Source organism: Vidua chalybeata, chromosome 18 (genome assembly GCF_026979565.1).
Source record: "Vidua chalybeata isolate OUT-0048 chromosome 18, bVidCha1 merged haplotype, whole genome shotgun sequence".
NCBI classification, from domain to species: Eukaryota; Metazoa; Chordata; class Aves; order Passeriformes; family Viduidae; genus Vidua; species Vidua chalybeata.
Window position 1 is genome coordinate 12,296,659 of NC_071547.1, and position 23,114 is coordinate 12,319,772.

Here is a 23,114-nt window from a genome sequence, read left to right on the forward strand (position 1 = left end):
ACCAGCTAACAGGAAGGGAGCCTGACTGCAGAGCCTCTCTGAGATTTAATCACACCACAGACTGTCTGGAGAACTTTAATTTCACCTTGATATTTCCCTCTCCCTCACTCCCCCACAGCTTTTCTTTGATTTTTGGAACTAGTACTGTAAACCACAACCTGTCTGTGTGGCACTGGAAATATAAAAGTCTGTAAATAAGTGTCCTCAGTGCCTGAGCTCTGCTGGGTCTGCAGTAGGGGGGTGACATTCAGTAGCATCCACCAGACCAGTCCCTGTTGATATCCCACATTTGCAATTCAGGGAGAAAACTATCCAGAGCTTCATGTAGCACAGAACAGGCCAGGGTAATGCAGAATTTTGCCCTGTGAGCACTTTCTGATTGTGTTCTGACCATTGGCAGAAATATCTGTACCATGAGTGGCTCTCCTGTGACTGTCAGCAGGTTTGGGAACAGTCACTGCTTCCTCCTGGTCAGGATGTAGAGGGAAAGGAAAATCAATGCCTTGGGACACCACAAATGTGACAAAGTGAAATGTCCTTGTGTCTTTTGGGGCTGATACTGTAGATACATTAATTTTACCCATGGCTTGGGGACCTGGCCTTTATGGTTCAGCTTGGTGATGAGGGGATGTTTGAATTCAGCAGCACTGAATTTTGGCAGTTTTATTTCTAAACAGATCAGTGGGAATTTCCCTTGACCTGTTAGGTTTTCATCTTAGAAAAGGTTTAGAAGTGTTTACCAACACAGGAATTGTGTATGTATCTAGGGCAAGGGAGAGTGTTTCTAGGAATTTAGGAATGAATTGTCATGCATAAATCAAGAATTTCAGCTGCTTGCCTCTAGGGCTTCTGAGATTGTCAAACTGTTGAGGCTTTAATGTTTATACATTTATAAAAAGAAAATTGAATGTGGTTTTTTGAGCATGGTTTTGCATCAAGGTTGTTTATGGGTAAAAGCCATCATCCATCCTCTTTGTGATTCCCAGAGAGTGCAGAGGAATGGATGGATAAGGACATCCCTGCCCTGGGCTGAGCCCCCAGCAGGGGCAGCAGGAAAGGAGGGGGGGATTCTGCCCCTCTGCCCTGCTCAGGTGAGACCCCACCTGCAGAGCTGCCCCAGCCCTGGGATCCCCAACATCAGGAGGACCTGGAGCTGCTGGAGTGAGACCAGAGGAGGAGCTGCTCCAAGGGCTGGAGCCCCTCAGCTCTGGAGCCAGGCTGGGAGAGCTGGGGGTGCTCACCTGGAGAGGAGAAGGCTCCAGGGAGAGCTCAGAGCCCCTTGCAGGGCCTAAAGGGGCTCCAGGAGAGCTGGAGAGGGACTGGGGACAAGGGATGGAGGGACAGGACACAGGGAATGGCTTCCCAGTGCCAGAGGGCAGGGATGGATGGGATATTGGGAAGGAATTGTTCCCTGGGAGGGTGGGGAGGAGCTGGGATGGAACTCCCAGAGCAGCTGTGGCTGCCCCTGGATCCCTGGAAGTGTTCTAGGCCAGGTTGGTGGGGGCTTGGAGCAGCCTGGGATAGTGGGAGGTGTCCCTGGCCATGGCAGGGGTGGCACTGGGTGGTCTTTAAGGTCCCTTCCAGGCCAAACCATTTTGTGCTCAGGCTGTGAACAGAAAAGATGAGCAGCTTCCATTAGAATGGCTTTGGATTAAACACTTGGCACTATTTTTTGTACTGAGCTCAAAGTCCAGCTAGTTCTAATTGAGGCCCCTGGTCCCAGCAAATGAGCCTTGACTCTGCCTTTGTGTGTCTGGGGAAGAAAATAAACCTAGTGAAATAAAACCCATTATCAGATGCAGAGGGATGAATAAACCTTCATTAGGATTTGAGCCAGTTGATTTAGATAGGATTAGAAGAAATTTTGGATTTGATGGAAGAGGTGGGGTTTTTTAGGGGGAAAAATATCCCCCAGAGGCAAAACCAAATAGTAAAGCCTATGTCAGCAAAAGCCTTTGAAGTCCTTCAGAACATTATTACTTGCTGAACTATAAAATATAAAACTGTCCCTCTGTGGAGCTCAGGGGAACCCAAACTTTCTTTGCTGAGAAGAGTTGTAAAAAGATAATAGGAACACTGAAGACAAAATTAAATTCAGGACTCCAAATCTATAAACAAGTCTGTAAGATGTTGTCATTGATCCTTGCTGGAGTTTCTGTGCAGTTTAGATTTGGAAACAGTTTTAACAAGAGCTTTGCACATCTCAGCTCCTCTCCAGCACCCAGCATTTGGGTGCAGGTAAATAAAGCCACAATGCCCTGGCTTTTGGGGCCTCACCTGAAACTCCAAGTCAAGCAGATCTAATAAAGCTGACTTGAAGCCAATGGCTGGTTTTAATGCTGCAGCTCACAGTGGTGCTGTAAAGTGAAATGCTTGAGACTCTTTATTAGTGATTTCGTGCAGCTGAGCCTCGCTCAGTGGGGTTTTACAAGGGATTGGCATGCGAGTTTGGGGCTGTAAGAAAAGGCTGGGTTAGGGACCCTTTGGAAATTCAGGCTTGTAAAGCAGCAGGGTTCGCTGTAATTTGATTGAAAAAAAATCAGGATAGGATAGGATCTTTATTCCCCCTGAAAGTTGAAAAGGCAGTTGAAATTTTATGTAGCTCCCCCTCCTTTTCTTTTGTTTTACTGTCTTTATAAAATGCTTTTAAGACCTTGAAACTTGAAAGGTCTGTGCAATGTTGTCTGTTTTGGCAGACTGAAAGGTGTGTGTTTATTTTTGATTTTTCTTTTGGAAAGCAAGGCAAAAGCTGGCCTGGTTTGGCTGTGCTTCCCCGTGCGTGTGCTCAGCCTGTCCCTGTCAGGAAAATGTGCTGCTGTTTGGGGAGGGGGCAGAGGTTCTGCCTGGGGAGCTCCACTCCTGCACCACAGCTGCTCTTTTGGTGTGTCAGCAGAAAGCTGCTTTGGTTTTTTTTTTTTTTTTTTTTGTATTCTTGGAGCAATAACACAGATATTTACCCTACTTTCAAATCAAATTGAGAGCAAATTTCCAATGGTTTGGATTTGGGGTTGCCTCTTTTTGGTGCTTTTGAAGTTTGCGTGTGTCCCTCTAGGGACAGGAGCACTCAGCACTTTGATTCCAGGGTGCTGTGTGTTGCTGCAGGAGCCTCAGTGCTGGTTCTGTCATTTCAGGGCATTATTTTTGCCCTGTGTAGGTTGTTTCCTTTGTCAGAGGATGGGAGGGGATTGTCTCCCTCTGCCAGTTTGCACTGAGGTCTCTGTGTGATTCAGAATATTCATTTTGCTGCATTTGGATATTACTATTTGAGCACTGCTTTTCTCTGTAGGTCTCAAACCTTAAAAACACTTGCAGGTTACTCAGATCACCCCTACTTTCATCATATTAAACATTTTTTGTGTGTGTGACTGTGGAAAAAATGGCAAATAAATATAAATATATAGTCCTGGGAGAGCTTGTGTCCATGGGAGGCTTGGATTCTTGGCGTAATCTGGGGACTGAAATGAACATTAGATGCTTAATTGTAACTTACTAAAAATGATGTCAGTCTCAGAAGGTTCTTTTAATCTTTTTAGAACCAGAGCACAATTGATTGCTGCTTTCACCAGTCGTGGCTTTCATTGCTTACGTCTGTTTTTTTAAATTAAGAATTACAGAGGGGAAAAAAAAAAGCTACTTAAGTTGGCTCTTACCTCTTGAATCTTTAATTCTGAGCCCACAATTGATTGTGATGAAGCTGTTCTCTCTGGAATGGGCAGCAACTTGAGGCTGCTTGAAAAACTTAATAATTCATTCCTATTTATGCATACTGTAATACAATAGGTTATAAATCACTAATGTCATACCCCTAATCAGGCATTGTCAGTGGGACTTCAGAGATATGGTGCTGTGATCTGAGAGGGTTTCTTAGCTACAAATATGAAAATATATTCATATTTTTGCTCTAAGCTCACATTCCTCTCTTAATTGTTTTCTTGCTGCTTTTCCTGTCAAAATTTTCCAGTCACTGATATTTCAGGTTGACAGTATGGCCACTAAACTGGTATTCATGTTATGTGGAATTTTAGTAGAGTATAAACTCAGTTGAAGAAACCACAGAAAACAAGCCTTTTGTTAAAAGTCTGGGGTTTTTATACACTCAGGTGTATAAAGACTGAACAAATATATTTGTTTAAGTAAGACTTCCATCTTAGTACTGGCCTGTATTAATTTATATCTTTGTATTTCAGATACTATTTAATATTTCATATTAAATCTAATTTTTCCTTATCCATTTATGAGAGATCCATGTATAAACATTGATTTCTAGGTCAGCAGGACGTGGAAGATCCTTGCAGAAGACGAAGTGTTGTGGTACCGGCTGTGCCAGGAGGAGGGATACTTGTTGGACATGAGCATCTCTGACCATTCCTGCTGGAAGCTCGCCCTCAAAAACTGCAGAGCCAGAGAGCACATGCTGAAAACCAACTGGAAGGTGACAGGGAATTTCCTTGGAGAAATGGGGGAAAATGGGAGCCTGGTTTGAGCAAGTGGGAGAGGAGAGTTGGTGTTGTGTTCTGCAGCTCCTCTTTCCCAGTTGGAAGCTGCTGGGTGGGGGGTTGGGATAGATGTGTCTTCTCTCAGCAGCAGTAGCAAAGCTGGGAGTTTGCCAGCAGCAGATTTTGGTGGATGGAGGAATGGGAACACCAAGGCCTGTGTCTCTCTGCAGAACCGCGTGGGTGCCGTGAGCCAGCTGCGCTACGAGCCCGGCCGGGTCCTGTGTGACGTGCACTGCTGCGACGGCGTGGTCATGGCCGGGTGAGCACGGGGCTGGCACTGCCCACTGCAGCTGCAGCGGGGTCTGCAGTGCCCTCTGCACCTTGCACAGAGTGTGCAGTGCCCTCTGCACCTTGCACACAGTGTGTAATGCCCTCTGCACCTTGCACAGAGTGTGTAATGCTCTCTGCACCTTGCACACAGTGTGTAATGCCCTCTGCACCTTGCACAGAGTGTGTAATGCCCTCTGCACCTTGCACACAGTGTGCAGTGCCCTCTGCACCTTCCATAGAGTGTGTAATGCCCTCTGCACCTTGCACAGAGTGTGTAATGCCCACTGCAGCTGCAGCAGGGTCTGCAGTGCCCTCTGCACCTTGCACTGAGTGTGTAATGCCCTCTGCACCTTGCACAGAGTGTGCAGTACCCTCTGCACCTTGCACAGAGTGTGTAATGCCCTCTGCACCTTGCACAGAGTGTGTAATGCCCTCTGCACCTTGCACACAGTGTGCAGTGCCCTCTGCACCTTGCACAGAGTGTGTAATTCCCTCTGCACCTTGCACAGAGTGTGTAATGCCCTCTGCACCTTGCACACAGTGTGCAGTGCCCTCTGCACCTTGCACAGAGTGTGTAATTCCCTCTGCACCTTGCACAGAGTGTGCAGTGCCCTCTGCACATTGCACAGAGTGTGCAGTGCCCTCTGCACCTTGCACACAGTGTGCAATGCCCTCTGCACCTTGCACAGAGTGTGCAGTGCCCTCTGCACCTTGCACACAGTGTGCAGTGCCCTCTGCACCTTGCACAGAGTGTGCAGTGCCCTCTGCACCTTCCATAGAGTGTGCAGTACCCTCTGCACCTTGCACAGAGTGTGCAGTGCCCTCTGCACCTTCCATAGAGTGTGCAGTACCCTCTGCACCTTGCACAGAGTGTGCAGTGCCCTCTGCACCTTGCACAGAGTGTGTAATGCCCTCTGCACCTTGCACACAGTGTGCAGTGCCCTCTGCACCTTGCACAGAGTGTGTAATGCCCTCTGCACCTTGCACACAGTGTGCAGTGCCCTCTGCACCTTCCACACAGTGTGCAGTGCCCTCTGCACCTTCCACACAGTGTGTAATGCCCTCTGCAGCTTCCACAGAGTGTGTAATGCCCTCTGCACCTTCCACAGAGTGTGCAGTGCCCTCTGCACCTTCCACAGAGTGTGTAATGCCCACTGCAGCTGCAGCAGGGTCTGCAGTGCCCTCTGCACCTTGCACAGAGTGTGTAATGCCCTCTCCACCTTCCATTGAGTGTGCAATGCCTACTGCACCTTCCATAGAGTGTGTAATGCCCACTGCACCTTCCACAGAGTGTGCAGTGCCCTCTGCACCTTCCACAGAGTGTGTAATGCCCACTGCAGCTGCAGCAGGGTCTGCAGTGCCCTCTGCACCTTCCATAGAGTGTGTAATGCCCTCTGCACCTTCCATAGAGAGTGTAATGCCCACTGCAGCTGCTGCGTGCTCTGCAGTGCCCTCTGCACCTTCCATAGAGTGTGTAATGTGCACTCCATCCTCTGTAGAGTGTGTAATGCCCACTCCACCTTCTGGAGTGGAAGTGTAATGTTCACTCCATGTTTACCAGTGTGTAATGTCCACTCCGTCTTCTATGGAGTGTGTAATGCCTGCTCCATCTTTTATAGTGTGTGATGTTCACTCCATGTATTACAGAATGTGTAACTTCATTGCACCTGCAACAGTGCATAGCGCCACTCTGTCCTCACCAGAGTGTGTAATTCCCACTCCACCTTTTATAGGGTGCATAATGTTCACTCCACGATTACCAGAGTGTGTAATGCCCACTCCATCTTGTATAGTGTGTGTAACGCCCACTCTACCTTCTATAGAGTGTGTAATGCTCATTTAATCTTCACCAGAGCGTGTAATGCCCACTCCACCTTTAACAGAGTGTGTAAAGCTTGCTCCATCCTTACCAGGCTGTGTAATACTCCCTCCACCTCTAGTAGGCTGTGTAATGCTCACTCCACCTTTACCAGTCTGTGTAGGGCTCACTCCACCTTCACCATCTGAAATCTCAGGTGCTTCTTTCAATAAATTCAAAAGCAGCACCTGTTTGAAGCATAAGAATGGATTCACCTGCAGTTCCTGAGACAGGCTGTCCTTAAGTGACTGATTATCTACAATTGTTATCTACTGATGTTTATCTACAATTTAGCTCAGCAGGTCAAATTTTTATGAAACTATTCAAAGGTTATCTCATGCACAAGTAGTCCCTGTAAAAACTCAGGTGCTTTCTGATGAATTCCATCAGTTTTGCTGTGGAAGCACCCAGAATGTATTAAACATTTTACACATCTACTGAAAGAATCCCCCTTTTTTGTGTTTTTTCATAAAAATCTCTTAATCACAAGGGTATCTTGTTACAGCACAAAAATAACTTTAGAAGGACTGTTACTTTTCTCCATTCTTACTTAAAAGACAACCTGGGAGGAAAATAACCCACTCAGAATAGATAAACTCAAACTTCTCTTTTCCTAATTTAGAAGTTTTCTGGACCTTGGTTTAATGTTACCTATTCATGTGGTTTATACTCTTAAATACAATTTTAAGAGTCACAAATTTTTAGAAGAGCTTACAGTGATTCTCCCAGTAAGTGTGAGGCTTTACTGTGTTCTGTTTGAATTTCACAGGTTCAGTAATTAGTAACCCTCCAGAAATGACATGAGTAAATAAAAATTATGATATCCTGGGGAGCTGGGACATTGTCCTTGACATACCAGAGTTCAATGTTTTATGGTAACACTTCATGTTAATGGTGTGGGACTGAGAAAACTGCTTCTAAAATACTTCAAAATTCACAGACTGGTTATAAGAAAGATGCCTGGAAAATTCTAATTTGTGGAAATGCTTTTGAATGCCCTTGGACAGCTGAGAGCAGGACTCTGAACTATCAGACAGCAAACCCAGTTATCTCCATGCTGCTGCCAAAACCTCCAGCTCTTCTTTTCCTTCATTTTCTCCTTTGCATTTATATCCAAACAGTGCAGTAGATAGAAGTTATGCAGATTAAATTACATTTCTGAAGTATTAATAAACAAAGGTTATGAATCCTGCATATTAAGCTCAAATAGTCCATTTTTTGGCTTGGTGTATTAGAGGAGTTGGGTTCTGACAGTTGCACACACTCTTTTCATGTTGGTTCTCCAGTTCCTCCAGTATCTCCTGATTCTCTTGGTGAATTTACATCAGGGGTGTGGTACAATGAAATAATTCAGGTTCCTGAAAATAGATGAGCAAGTAAGAGACCACTGAGGGAAACCTGGATGTGTGTATCCTTTAGAAAAAATGATGTTCACTTAAATGACTTTCCAGTCATTTCTCTGAAAAATGAATTCTCTCTTTATGAAGCTGTGAACATGTGTTTGATAAAACAACATGAGGAAATAAGAATTCAGCTGTTTGAATTTGCCTGGTTAGTAAATGAAGAGTTTAGAGTATTAGAACACAAAAATTATGTTGTCCTTTGCTGTTCACTGCTTGTCCTTCACTCTGCTTTTTTTCTTAAATTCGTAAATGGTAAATATCAAACAAGGGAGACTTCAAGTTATAACTCAAACTTCAGAGGGCATCAGCAAATTGTGCAGAGAAATACTTTATGTGCATTTGGTAAGAATTTAGGATATTGAGGAGTTTGTTGTTTGCTGTGTTTTAGTTTTTTTAAATCCCACCATAACCCTCCCCTGTCTCTCCCAGCTTATACAATTGAACTTAATGGCATTGTGCTTTCAAATTTGTCATAAAAGTGTAATGAATCTGGTGATCAATAGCAAACTGTTGCGTTCTTTCAGTACTGAAGAAGTAATTTAATAGCTGAGGTTTACAAAGTCAATTCTCCTCTCAGTATAAATATCAATTATCTGTTACATTTAATGATTCTCTCTCCTGTTTCACAAACACTTGTGTGCTCAGCTTTGCATGGGAATAATCAGTGATTACAGAGGGACCTGTGTGTCTGAGCGTGTGAGTTTGCAAGGCCTGGTGCTGCTAAACCAGAATTGTGGGGCATTTCCTAAGGATTTTCTATCCAGTGGTTTGGGACATCACCTTTCTTTTGTCTCAGGCTGCTGCTCAGGGCTGCTGAGTTTTTAGCAGTTTTTTTGATCATAATTCCCTCAGGCACTCTTGGTGCTCCAGCCCCTCCAGGTCCCTTTTGTCCTGAGGGGCCCAGAACTGGACAGAGGATTGGAGGTGCCCCAGGAGTGCCCAGTGCTTTGCCCTGGGACAGCCCAGGTGCCCTTGGCCTTCTTGCACACCTGGGCACACCTGGGCTGGTGAGCAGCTGCTGTCACCAGCACCTCCAGGGCCTTGTCCACCTGGTACAGCCATTCCTGCCAGGCCTTCAGCATCCCTGGGGTGGTGGTGGCCCAGGGTAGGACCCAGCACTTGGCCCTGCTGATGTTCTGTTCCAAAACTTTGCCTGGCACTGGGGTCAGGCTGACAGGACAGCGTTTCCCTGGATCCTCCTTCCAGCCCAGCTCTGGATTGGCATCACGATTGCTGAGCTCAGTCCCCTGGCCAAGGAGGGTCCATGACCTCCCTGCTGGGAAAGGCTGGGAGGTGTTGGGGTGAGCTCTGCCCCACTCCCTCAGCACCCTGGGGTGGGTCCCAAGTGCTGCAGCAGGGTGCCAGCCATTTCCCCTTGGATCATGGGGGCTTCGTTCTGCTCCCTGTCCCTGTTTTCCAGCCTGGGTACCCCGAGGACAAGGCCTTAATTCCCTCAGCCTTTTCCTCATCTTTTGTCACTGGTTCTCCCTGATCCAATAAAGATGGAGATTCTCCTTAGCAATCCTTTTTGTTGCTGATGTATTTCTAGAAACATCTTTAATTCTTTTTCTGGCAGCAGCCAGATTAAGTTCTAGTTGGGCTGAGAGGAGTTCTGGTTGGAGAGAGCAGGAATGCAGGGGTTGGTGTGTTTGGGAATCTTGGAGCCAGCCTGGAATCACTCATTTGAACCTGTGCTGTGTTAGGCAGGATCTTGTCATCTTCACTGTCCTGCTTCAAACTCTACTGCAAAGCAGAATAATTTTTATTTTAGTTGCTGTAGAGCTTTTTAATCTTTCTGAAAGGGAATTTATACAGCTTGTGGGCAGAGTGACTTAAACCTGCAGCTGTGATTTATAGAGGCACAGTTTGAGCTGGTTCAGGAGCAGCTCTTTATTAATCTGTGGAGGAAGCAAAGGCACACTACACAGAGAAATGCTCCTACTCCGTGCACTCTCCACTTGTCCCCACGCTGCTGGCCAGGCTGAAGCCAGGAGATGGCAGAATATCAAGGATTGATTGAGTGCAACCTGAGCTGGGAGTGGAGGTGGCTGCGAGCAGCTCCCCTTTGTGCTGCCTGACATCAGATAATTCAATCTGGCCTGCACGCAGAGCTTCTTGTGTTTGTCATTAAAATTTCATCCCGGTGGTTACGAGGCTTGTTTTCTGGGTCAGCCCCTGAATCCCTTTTCATTTGAGCCAGTGGTGTTTGTGGTTACCTCACTCCCAATCAATGTTGTATTTGCCAGCCTTTCTACAGTTACACGTCTCGAAGGATCTTCTCTAAAGGGATGATGTTCTCCCCCTCATCCTCGATTCAAATGGAGTTTGAGCCCTAAGTCAGAGCTTACTTAAAGTAATTATATAGCTGCTTGCTTGGCTTTTAGAAATTCCTGCTGGTGATGAGGCTCCCTGTGCCGAATGCTGTCATTTACTGTGCAGAATGCCTGGATTGCTTCACTTTCTCTTACTAAAATCTGGATTTATATGGGTTTTTTTAAGCAAATGCATGTTCAGACAGTAAAATTGCTACTTTTTTTCTTTTTTTTTTTTTTTTTTTTTTTTGGCAGTGTAGTCGGAGGTTGGGTCCTCCTGGACAGAGTGATCTCAGAACATGCATCTGGTCCTTATTTGACCTTGTCATTCCAGAGGTTCCTGTGGTGTGACGTGCCCGTGGCATGTCCTGAGACTGTTGCTCCTGACTGGCTCTGAATTACTCACCTGTGGCTGTTCTTGAGCTCTGGGCTGAGCTTGCCTTGTGCTGCTGGTGCCCATCTCATCTCACGGCTCACCCCTAAAACCACACCAGGTGGGCTTTGAGGGGGATGTGTTCATTTTTTAGTGCTTGCAGAAAAAGCACTATGGCTTCACTGCTGCTGGTGGTGGCTCTGAAAATAAGTAAACAAAAGAGGCCCAGAGTCAGACCACCCTTCCCAAGACCCAGAACTATAAAGTATCATCTTTTCCTTTCTTTTTTCTTCAGTTTTCCATGCCTGAGTGGTGGCCTGGTAGTGAAGAGCTTGGCCACAAACTGATCTAGCAGATGCTGTGAGATGTCCCTGCACCTTTTACGGACTGGGAAATCAGCCCTGGCTTCTCTTGAAATTTTAATTTCAGATGTTTTCCTCCTTCCCCTGTAAGTACTGGCAGCTTTCTTTGAGATTTGAGGAGTTAGGACTGGTGAGACTCATCTGCTGATTGCCTTGATAAACCAACAGATTCACATTTCCTCCCATTTCAGGGTGGAGCACACCTGGCACAGGTGCTGTTTCCCTAAGTGATGCTTGATAAAGGCAATGAGAAGCTAAGGAAGAACTTCCTAAATATCCTGTGTGGTTTGTTAGGGGAATCTGGACATTCATTTCTCATGTTGACATCCTAAATGCTGAAATGATTTATACAGTCGTCTTCATTCTGGGAACACTCACAAACAATTTGGGCCTTTCAGTTTAACTCATTTTGAGCAACATCTACACACAGGTAGCTGCTCCTTTATGGTGAGTTCCTTTGTTCTATTCCATCACCTCCCACTCCACTTTGCTCCTGCTCAAAGGTGACCTGCAAATGACTTTTTAGAACTTGGGCTTGCCACTCTCTTTAGTTTCATAATGATGTGTGAAACTAGCCCGAAAGGCTTGAAAGCGCTTTCCTGCACTTTTAAAAAGTCTTCATGTCGACTCTCATCTAATTTGGATTTTTTGCTATAGGGCTTGTGTGTTATTCTCAAGATATTTATTATTAGCTCTTGCATCTTAATTCAGTGTGCAGACCTGAGGAAACCAAAATATTAATTAGTAATGAAAATGAATCAAAGTTAACAAACTGAAGCCTTCCAACAGCCTGAATAAAGCCCTGCCTTCTTTAATTGCCTAAATTTCACTTCTGTGATGCCACAACTTTCATAGTTTCTCGCTCCCCTCCCAGTGACTGCAAGCCAAGGTGTCAAACAAAGCAGAAGGTGAAAATAACTGCTTTTTTCTTCAACCTTCCCCAGACCTTTTGTGCTCTCTTCACTCACTCTCATCATTGTTAAGGAGCAGTGTCAGGGCTCCTCTTTTCACCCTGAGGAGGCTGAAGAGGGGAATGACATCATGAGTTCAGAGGGCTCGGGTGACAGATGAGCACGGGGCTTAGGTAAGGTTGTGTTAGTGACAGGCAGGCTGGCTTTTCTGTTAGCTCCTGAAAAAAGCCTTTCAGGTGATACAAAGAGTGGGGTTGGGTTGTTGGGTGTGCTCAGTGCAAGTGGGATCAGGTGTTGGAGGATTTACCTGCCACTGCAGTAATCAGCTCATGGCCCCCATCGGGGAAAGCAGCAGCAGCTGGATGCTCTTGGTGTCAGAGCAAACAGGATGTGATCATTGCTGTATTAAACAGGAAGGCAGTTTCGAGTTGGTTTGGGTGTTTTTTTCATTCCAACTGCTTATGAAGCCTGATCTGACTCTGGAAGCTGCTTTTCCAGCCTGCCTGGAGCTCTTGGTTTACCTCTGGGTTTTGCTGCTGCAGGGATGTGCTCAGTGATGCCTTTGGTGTTCTCAGGCACAGGCAGGAATTTTGAGCTTGTAAATCTTGTTTTTTTACTAAGGCCAGACAAACCCATCCTTCTTTCTACTAAACTTCTTGAAGATTTCATTTTTACTCTCTGGGCTGTCACCATCAGTGCCTGGAGCTCAGGTGATGCTCCTCCTCTCTGCTGCTTGCAGCGTGTTGCAGTTTGTGTTCCTTCCAGAGCAAACAGATCAATTTCCAGCATCCTCCAATGGGGTTTTCTCACCTCTGTCTGCAACTGGAGCCACTGTTTTATCTGTGCTTTGTCCTTTGTGACATAATAGTGCTGATGGAGCAGAGCCTTCCCAAATTGCATCATAATGCCTCCTGAATTCTTATGGAAAAGATATTTTTTTTTCTCCTGAACCCACAGTAATTTGTTTCCTTGGTAGAGCAGCTGCTTTAATTAATGGGCCTGGGCTGATGCAAGCCACTGGAACCTTGAGCTATGGGATGGGAGATTTTTTGCTTTAAAAAACAAATTACTGGAAACAGTTTGGCTTTTTCTAATTGCTGCTTTTATAAATGTTCAGTTAAATGTTTTCCTTACAGTACAACCCTTTGGCTTGTTTCTGTTCCCTTGGTATGACATTTGCATGCACTTAATATAGAAGGTGAGGCAGAAGCAGTGAGGATGGTGAAATGTTAATTTGGTTACAGATAACAGTGCTAAGCTGCAGAACTACACACTCCAGCAGCTTAACTCTCTTTCTTGAGGGATAATTTCCTAAATAAAGCCCTAAAAATGAAGCTAGAAGCTCTCTGCAGCTTCGTATTTGTGAGGGGCCCACAGATGGGCGTGGGTTGGTAAATTGGAAAGTTGGGTTCCCAGCAGAAGAGTTTGGGAACTGATCATGAGGATGTTCAGAATGGATTTCTTACATGCTAAATATAAAACTGCTTCCAGATCCATTTTGGGACACATTAGTCACATTTTTCATAGCTGCATTTATGTATCAAGCAACCCAAAAGTACATTTGGATGAAATCAGGGAGATTAATTTTCTACTCCCCATTTTCTACCAGCATTAGGATTGTTTCAGACTCTGGTTTTGGTTTATCCCCATCTGTTTTTCCTTGTGTTTTATGGTATAGCTTTCTGCTATGTAATTGAAAATTTTTTCTTCCCAGTTCCATTTTTGTTTTATTTTTGGCTGTTATGTTCTATTTATATTCCTTTCTGCCATATGAAGTAGCTCTTTTCCGCTACTATTAGTTTTTCCTGAGTCCTTTCTTTAAGGAATCCCTCAGCCAAGCTACCTGTTGGTTAAAGTTGGCCAAATCAATGTATCCAAGTACCTGAGAATGAGAATGCAGGGAGAACTGGGAACTTTGACCTCTTCCAGTCTTAGAGGCACCTCACCCTGTGGTAGAGGTTTCTGAGATGTCCATCACTCATCCCTCGCTTCAGGGGAGTACAAAGAAGGTGCTAGAATGCCTTGAATTCCAGTGTTTTTCACTGTGATTGAGGTACCTCCCAGTGTACCATGGTTCTGATGAAGAGGTGTTTTGAAAGTGGACATTGAGTTGCCACTGTCTCACTTGAGCCTTGGAGAGAGGATGGAGCTCAGGAGCCATTTGAACCAATTTGAAGGGGTTTGGGTTTGCATCTTTAATTGGGCCTATTCTTGAGCCTGCTGAGGGGGGGCACTAGCTGATACCTTAATTAAACACATGAAGGACTGGAGAGTTGCTTTTGGTGGAATAAGGATGAAAGCTCTGAGGTGCTTGTTGGAGCAAGACAGTGCAAAATACTCATTATTTTACTTGCTTATCAACAGGCATCCGTTTAAACAGAGACTGTTACTGCAGCAAAATTCCTACTGACTTCAATAAAATGCACTGACATTGTAAGGACTTCATAATAAGATCTTTTGAGTATTAACAGATGGTCACTGACTGCCTGAAACAAAGTTGTTGGGTTTTTTTTTTTTTGGTTTGTTGATCACCGCAGGTATCTGGAAACTGAACAGACTTTGCCTTCTGGAAATCAGACCTGACTGTGAAACAAAGGGGGTTCTTTCTCCTTCCTTTCCTTGCTACAGACTCTTTAGAGAAAATATGGAAAATGTAAACTGGTTTCTGGTGGGTTTTATCAGAAGTCTTTGGTGACCAGCCTGATTTGGTGCAGTGAGCCTTGCCCTGGAGGGGTGTGCTTGAGGCTGCCCAAAAGTGAGTGGCACCAGCATCCTGTCTGAACAGAAACCCAGCAAGGGTCTTATTGACCCTGTGGTTTGAAGTGAAATTCTGCAGTGCCAGCAGTACCCCAGCCATGAAGGAAAGCAGTTTGTCTTTGCTGCTGCCATGGACTGAATGAGCGGAGCCTCTACTGTTTGGAAAATGTTCCTGTTAACAGTTTTTCTTTTGTGTATTTGTCAGTTTATATATTAGTTGCAGTTGTACTTTGCACAAACACTAATTAGACAGCCATCAACACTCAGGGCCAAAGCCTTACTAACAATGCAACTGTGATAGCAGTGTCTTAATTGGTTGAGTATAATTGTCATTAGGCAACCATAAAGACATCTGGGGCTCTGGAGAGGGATCAGCCTCCCCCTCCTCCTCTTCCCCAAATTTGTTCTGGCTATTGCTATCCAGCACAGTGGAGCTTTTTCAGATGAGATTCTGTGTTTTGACCAGTTTCCTGATGTTTTTCTCCTTATGAAATCGTCTGCCTCTTCAGCAGCACTTCATTAGAGCTGTGCCCAGGCTCCAGCTCTGCTTCCTCCCACATGTGCTCTGCACTCCACCACCTGCTTCCCAGACATTCAGCGTGGGGCAGCAGCAGCTTTTACCCCCAGCTCCTTCTGCCTTCACTCATGTGGGAGGGCATGAGCAAAATGTCCATGCCATTACTGCCACTAAAAAGTAGTCACAATGCTTTTGGTTAGTGAGTAGGTATTTTTATTCTATCTGAATTTAATTTTTACCAGTTTTTCTATGCCATATGCATTCCACTAACTGTTGCTCCATTTCAGCAAGGTTTTGATGCATCTCTGTAAAGTTTAAGTTGAATGTACAGGCTGATTTTTACAGCTAGATCCATATCTGGCCAAAATTACAGAATGGGCTCCTTGAGGGGAAGTATATTTAGAAAAATACAGCTTGTCTCTGCTGCTGCTTCTCATGTGTCTATACTGAAATATTCCAAAGAACAAGGGCAAAGTGGAATGTGAGTCCACCAAAGAAGCTGAGTTTTTGGGTGGAGAGGCTCTGTTGAACATCAGAGAAGGAAAAATGTGTCTGTGAGTAGAGAGAGCTGGGAGCCAGGTGTGGTGTGGATGGAAGAAATCAGGGAATGGGTATCAGGAGAGGAGGAAATTGGCCTTGTGAGCAGCAGGCTTCTTGTTGCTCCCTGTTGTGCTCAGGAGAGCAAGACTTTGGACAGCCTTTCTAAATGAAATGAAGCAGGTGTGGTCTCTAATGTGGGTTATTTTAGGGTTTGGGGTTGGGTTGTTGGGTGTGCTCAGTGCAAGTGGGATCAGGTGTTGGAGGATTTACCTGCCACTGCAGTAATCAGCTCATGGCCCCCATCGGGGAAAGCAGCAGCAGCTGGATGCTCTTGGTGTCAGAGCAAACAGGGTGTGATCGTTGCTGTATTAAACAGGAAGGCAGTTTCGAGTTGGTTTGGGTGTTTTTTTACTCCAACAAAAAGCTAAGTGGGCATTTCATTACCATCTTGGTAGAAGAATCAGTAACTGAGTGGATTTGGAGTGCTGGGCTTGTTCTTGGGCAGGACTTGCATCTGGGGTTATTTCATTGAGTGATCCAAATGAAATTTTCAGGGCAAAATGTAAAAGTTGTGGTGGGAAATGAATAGAAATCTTGAAATATCTAGAAATAGTGCAGTGTGTTCCTCTCTCCAGCCAGTTGTGTTGATAGGGCAGATTTGCCAATTATCTGCAATAAAGCAGCCTTTTTATTTTTTTTACAGCAAGGCAGTGCTTTAATAGTTTAAAAGCCTTTTGTTGTGGTTACAAATTGAAAGTGTGGTGCTCTTTATGACAGCATTACATTTTTTTTTCCTACTGAATTGGATTCATCTGTGGTTGAAATTCTTCCAGCTCAGTCCTGGTGCAGGCCCAGTGCACACTGGAAATGGGCAGTGGAGGAGCTGGTTTATATCTCCCATTTCCCAGGCTGGTTCCCTGCCCAGACCAGGAGCTCCACTCATGATCCCACCACGGTCCTGTGGAACATCTCTCCCAATCCTTCTGCTCTGCTGTGTGGGACTGCCCTGGGAAGGATGGGAATGGTGAGAAATGGGGGAGGAGGGAGACAGGAAGCCCTAGGAACCTTCCTGAGGAACTTCTCCTGTGCTGGCACTGCTGGGATTTCTGGGCAGCCACGGGGGAGCTTTGGTGGGCTCTTGCAGGGTTCTCCTGGCACGTGGAGTTCCCTGGTCTCTGTCACTGGAGGAGCACGGGATGCTCTCAGGGATTGTTGGGCAGTGTCAGAGCCCACTGGGCACAAACTCTGGTGTCCTGCAGCTCCTGGCAAGGGCTGGGAGAGCAGCGTGGCCTCGTGGCACAGGAGTGGGAGTCTCCAGCATGAACTGATCCACCAGGGAGTGGAGGAGTGAGGAGAAGGAGGCTGCAGGGTGGGCTGGTGCAGACCCTGCCAAACAGGTTCCAGCAAAAACACATCAGAATTTATTTCATCATCAAATTGATTTCAAAGCAATGGCCAGAAGTGTTTGCTGGTGCTGCTCCAGTTTGAGCTTCAGGTTCAGGTGGTTCTTCATGAACAAAGAATGGGTCAAACTAAATTTTGACTTGATTGAATTCTGAGATAAAATTAATTTAAGGATTTAGTGTGATCCTATGATGTTGGCTCTTTAATTCCAGGATTGCAGTCAATGCATTGTTATTTTTGCTGGATCCCTTGTGTTCCAGGCTGTGTAGGGAAACCAGGTGCAGTGTGCCCTGAGAATTATCCAGCCCTGGGCCTCTCCTCTTCTCCTGCCATTTTCTCCTTCTCTCAGTCTTTGTTTTTACATATCCAGCCTGGATTGTGTGAGACCTACAGTAGGAGGAGATGCTGTTCTTCCTTGTTTATTTAGAGATGAAAACAAATATTCTGTCACTGAGTTCTGTCCAGTCTACCAGTGTTTTATGTCTCCCCTGAAACTCACTTTTCAGTGACAAGAGAATTTTGGCTTCCCTTGGGAAGAATCTGCTGCTCTTGGCAGTCAGGAGAAGCTCGAAAACACGACCCCAACCAACCCTAACATAAGGAAACAAAAATCAGTTCAAAATTAAAATGCTTCCAAAACACTGCGTGCCTCTTGTTGAAGGGGAGTGCAGCAGATCTGTGCAATCACCTGTCCTGTTACGATTTATATCCAGATTTTGAAGCAAAATGAGCCCTTTCCAGTTTTGCAAACTGAAGAGATTTGTTGTGATCTGATCCGTGCTCCGTGTCCAATCTCACATGAAACATTTTGCTTTGGGGAAGCTTCTTTCTTGGTCTGTTCTTCTTAGATTGTGCTGCTGTAAATTGGAAATGAGAGCAGGATTCAGAGAGGTTTGGGCCTCATTTGCAGAGGGAGGGAAAGGGAGAAGTGTCCCACCCTGTTCTCTCATTTCCCTGGGTGCTCCCCTGTAAGGCACAGCAGAGGAGGCAGGTGACAAGGACAGGCTTCCCTCTCTTCCTGATCAGTGCAGGGAATTCATGTGCACCTCTTTCTGCCTGACAGATTTCACCACCCCCCTGGGCACTTTAATTCCTTCTGTAAATTGGAGCCTTTTCACCAGGAGATGTTGGGAGGGATCTGCTCTCATGCCCAGGCATGGCACTGCCCAGAGAACTGGGAAACCTGAGTGCAACTCCCACGTCTCCTAAACCTTCCTTTCCTTCTTTTTCTTGTAATCAACTGGTTTTTTTTCCTCATAAGCACAGCCAGATTCCCAACCACCAGACCTCTGAGGCTGGTAAGAATCACTCTTCCATGATACTTCTCCCCCAAAAATCAGGATGTAACAACAAAGGTGACAGAGCAGGAAGCACCTTTGATTTTCCAAAAGAATCCAAGTGTCAGCTGTGCCAGAGGAAGGCATCTGACAATGTTAATTATCACAGTTTTGTCAAAACTGGCCTTAAAGAATTAAAGAACTGTGGTCTTTGACCAGTTGTAGAAGCTTTTCTGCTTTTTCTGTGATTTTTTTTTCCTTTATTAGTCTTTTGTGTGGTCATAGATGGCCCAGAGCAGTTTATCCATTGTTTGCTGTGTAACAACCTTTTTTCATTCAGATATATTCAATATTACCCAAAAAGTTTAGTTCTGTTTCTTTATTTCCTCATTGACAAGCTGATGTTAAATTACAGGTTTTGTGGTATTTTAGTGAGCCTGCTGCAAAAAAAGGAACCATTGCTTTAACTCTAAAGACAACACTTAGTTGAATCAATTAATTAATTAGTCTTCAGAGATGTAGGTAAATTGATCTGTTGATGAGACATTAAGAAATTTCTCCTATAAAAAGACATTTCTTTCTATAAAGAGCAGTAGGTTGGGTGGGTGCTTGTATGGTCATAGATAAATGCTCTGGTTTAACACAACCAGAAATCTTGAAAGACTGAAAAGAACCAGTTTGAAGTTTTGCCATGATGTAATTTAGGCTCGTTCCTGATTTCCTTTTTCCTCTTGATCTTGGCTCTCCTTGTATGTTAGTTGCAAAGTTCCACACTGATAATGGTGGCTGAGTTGTGTGTCACAGAATCACAGAATGAAGTGGGTTGGAAAAGACCTTTGAGAACATCAAGTCCAACATGTGACCCAGCAGTTCCTCATCAACTAAACCATGGCACTGAGTGCCACATCCAGGGACAGTGACTCCACCACTGTGGGAATTAGAACAACAGAAACTTCCACAGGCACTGAAGGGTTTGATCTGCAGCCTTAGAAGAAGCTTGGATTGATGTAAAAATACAATACACAGACATTTAGCAGAAAAAAAAAAATAAACTTATGTTTCTATAGTTGTAAGAATATGCCTTAAGTAAGTGAGAAACTGCACTGAGAAGATGGTGAAGGGTTTATAGTGTAGGGGTGTGGTTGTATGGAATAAGCTGAGAGTTTAGAAGTTATAACAGAAGCATTTGTGTCCAAGTGAGACAGAAGCCATTGGACAAAAGTACCCACAGTGCAGCAGAAGTAAGTAAAGGTGATAGGTTAGAAAAGCAAAATAAACCTTGTGGCATCTATTCATTGGGTTAGAAAGTTCTATGTTGGTTTGTAACAAGGAGCCTGTGACTACTTTGAGCTATGGCCAACTGCTTGCTCTAAAATCTCATGGCCTCTGAAACTGATGTTTATTTGAGCAATAAATGGTTCTTAGCCCATCTGTGGTCCCATCCCTTCATTAAAAGCTGTGACAATGAAACACCACCTCCCTGGGCAGACAATTCCAGTGCCCAGTCTCTCTTTCAGTGAAGAATTCTTTTCTGATGTTCAACCTAAACTTCCCCTGGCTCAACTTGTGTCAGTTGTTGCCTGGGAGAAGAGGCCGACCCTCCCTGGCTGCAGCTTCCTGTCAGGGAGTTGTAGAGTGAGAAGGTCACTCCTGACCCTTCTTTTTTCCAGGCTAAACAACCCCAGCTCCCTCAGGAGCTCACAGGATTCACGATTCCTCACAGGACTTGTGTTCCAAGCCCCTCACCAGCCTTGTTGCCCTTCTCTGGACACACCCCAGCCCCTAAATCTCCCTCCCAAACTGAGGGGCCCAGCACTGGACACTGCACTGAAGGTGGTGCAGCCTCAGCAGTGCTGAGCACAGGGGAAGAATCACTGCCCTGGTCCTGCTGGCCACACCATTCCTTGCAGCTCCAATTTCAATTTACCTGCCTGCCTTGGTAGACTTTGGTGCCGCATTAAGTAAATGGGACTAAAATGGGCAAAGCTGATGGTTTTGTGCACAGAGGACTGGGGGAGGATCAGTCTGGAGCTGTTTGAACCCATCCTTGTTCCTTCCTCCCTTCTGCTGCAGCCACCTCCTTGCAGGTGCTGTGGGGTTGTTGGATTAAGCCCTTTTCTGACCCAGAGATGGGGCACCTGAGAGGCATTTTAAAACCTTTTATTCCATTTTCAGTCTGGTGAGAAGGGTGAGACAATACAGGTGTAACAATTCACACCATCACTATCAGAAGCCAACTATTTCCTAATTACAAAACACTGTAAGTGTTTCCTGGCCTGTCAGCTTTAGCCACACCATGCTGTAGATGCCTTAAAGCTAATAATCCAAAATTACTCTTTGTGAGTCCCACTACAATGCACCTTTCATAGTTCCATTTCTCCAAAGTATCCAGTCTTATTTGCAAAACCATCCTTTGAAACTTGTTTCTAGCTCCATTTCTCTCCCAGCAATGTCTGTCCTATTCCATGGCATTTCTAAGTCAACATTTCTTATCTCAAGATTTGCATACAGATGCTCACTGTGTGGGCCTTCTGTCAGGCTTGGAGAATTCTCTGCAAATTCATTTCCCACATTTCCCCCTCTCTCTTGAACGGAAAAAAACTTCTTTGACAGCTTTATTTATTGTTTGCTGTGCACAATGAAGTATACAAGGTACTGTCACTAACACGAACACAAGGTATTGTCACTATAACAATCAATGCATAGAAACTTATTTTGTAAAGTTTTTTTAGTTAAGGTGTAAAACTTTATGTTTTAAACAAGTCGTCTAACTATGATCTATCGTCTGTTTTAATTTGATTTGTCAAATGATTTCGTTTTTGAAGTGGTTTGTGGATGGACTCTGAACAGATAAATTTATACAACAGATAAAGTTATACAACACAATCCTTCAAATACTTTATAACTGTGATTATATGCATAGCTTGCACACAGATACATCCTATGTAAGCCTTCTATCAAGCTGTAAGAATTCTCTACAATCCATTTCCCACCGGGGTGACCGCTGCCCTTGTTTTGCAGGTACACCTCAGGGGAGGTGAGGCTGTGGGACACCCGCACCTGGGACTACACAGCCCCCGTGCTGGCAGCAGTGCCAGGCCCTGGAGGGGCTGGAGCCCCGCCACACGTCTCCTTTGTGAGGATAAACAGCTCCCTGGCCGTGGCTGCCCACGAGGACGGTGAGCAACCACAACTCTCCTCCCTATTAAAACAACAGCAAAAAAAAAAAAAAAAAAAAAAAAGCTTTACAAAAATGAAGCAGCTGTGCTCAGCTTTTTGTGTGTCTGTAATCCTGTGTATCCACACACACGCACACACTTGCTTTTATGTGAGAAAGTTGGCCAATAACCCTAAATGCATTAGGAGGCATTGGAACATAGCACCCATTAAAACTGAGCTTTAATTCCTACTGGAGCTGCTGCACAAAGCTTGAGTGCCAGGCTGTAGTCCAGCCAAGCTATCTTAAGCAAATAACTTGTTTTGCTATAAAAATATTAAATATTCTTCCACCAGCCTTCTCCTCTGGCCAAAACTCCCTTGGGGTGCTGTGGAGCTTTGTTATGGGGATGGTGGTAAACTTGGATGCCTGATTAATCCCCATCCCTCTCGATCTTGGCGTGGTGTGTGGATGCACTGAAGTGTTGGTTTGCAGTGCTGGGTTGTTATTATATACTTGGATTTAAAGAAATGAAAGCTTTCACCTAATATTTAGTGAAATCCTCATAAAAGCCTGGTTGTGTGCATTGTTTTAAATATCCTTGGAGGGTTTCTGTAATGGACTACAAGAGCCAGAGACCAACATCTTCTGGATTTGGGAACAGCAATTTAAAAAGTCAGGTTTGGACAGTACCGGCCAACTGGGATACTAAACTGAGGGGCTCAGGCAGAACTCAACTCCCATAATCTTTCTTTAAAATGTAAAATTTTATACTTAAAGTGTCTCCTTGGGTATAAAGAAAGAATATTTGTAAGTTCAGAGAGCTTTGTACACATACTGTCTTTGATCCTGGCGTGTCTACAGGTGAAAACAAAGCACAAGGTGAATAATCCAAACAAAATCCCTAATCCATACTTTTATTTTAGAAGTAAATTAAATGCTTTATGTGTTTTAAGATTCTCAACATCCTTAGCTGATTTTCTAGCTTGGATCATGCCAGGATGGTTTTCTATGGGTAAAAATTGTTGATAGGCAACATTTTCTGACAACAGCAAATCTGGTGTTATTAATATTATTTACTGGAGTCATAGGAAACTATAACACAGGTTTAAGTGCTGGCTTTTTTTTCCAGTGTTCCAAACAATGACTAGCAGAGAGTCTTTTGTTTGTTTTCTAGTTTCCCACTGACTAATCTAATAATTTGTCTGGGTTTTTTGCCTGTCATATCCCTTGCTGTCAGTGCTGTGACTGAACTAGTTTGCATAAAGCTCGGCATCTTTTATTCTTTTGGGTAGAGATTTTAATAGGCTCTGTGATATGGCAGTTACTCTGATTTGAGAAGCCTTGGTCAGAATAGATTAGTTTCTATGGGAATAGGGAAATAAAAAGACCCATTTTAGCAGTGTTTACTAACTGCAAGCTGAAAGCACATATTTACAGTTTGGTGGAGAGAGTTATTTTAAATTTTGGGGAGGGA

At 44.7% G+C, this 23,114-nt stretch overlaps 1 protein-coding gene across 1 annotated transcript in view; it reads left to right on the forward strand.

The window, feature by feature from the left end:
- FBXW8 (F-box and WD repeat domain containing 8) overlaps positions 1 to 23,114 on the forward strand; it is a 56,824-nt gene that overhangs the window by 5,139 nt on the left and 28,571 nt on the right. Inside the window, exons 3-5 of the mRNA XM_053959333.1 lie at positions 4,268 to 4,432; positions 4,667 to 4,755; positions 21,502 to 21,659. Coding sequence (XP_053815308.1) covers positions 4,268 to 4,432; positions 4,667 to 4,755; positions 21,502 to 21,659 — 412 coding nt within the window. The remainder of the gene's footprint in view (positions 1 to 4,267; positions 4,433 to 4,666; positions 4,756 to 21,501; positions 21,660 to 23,114) is intronic.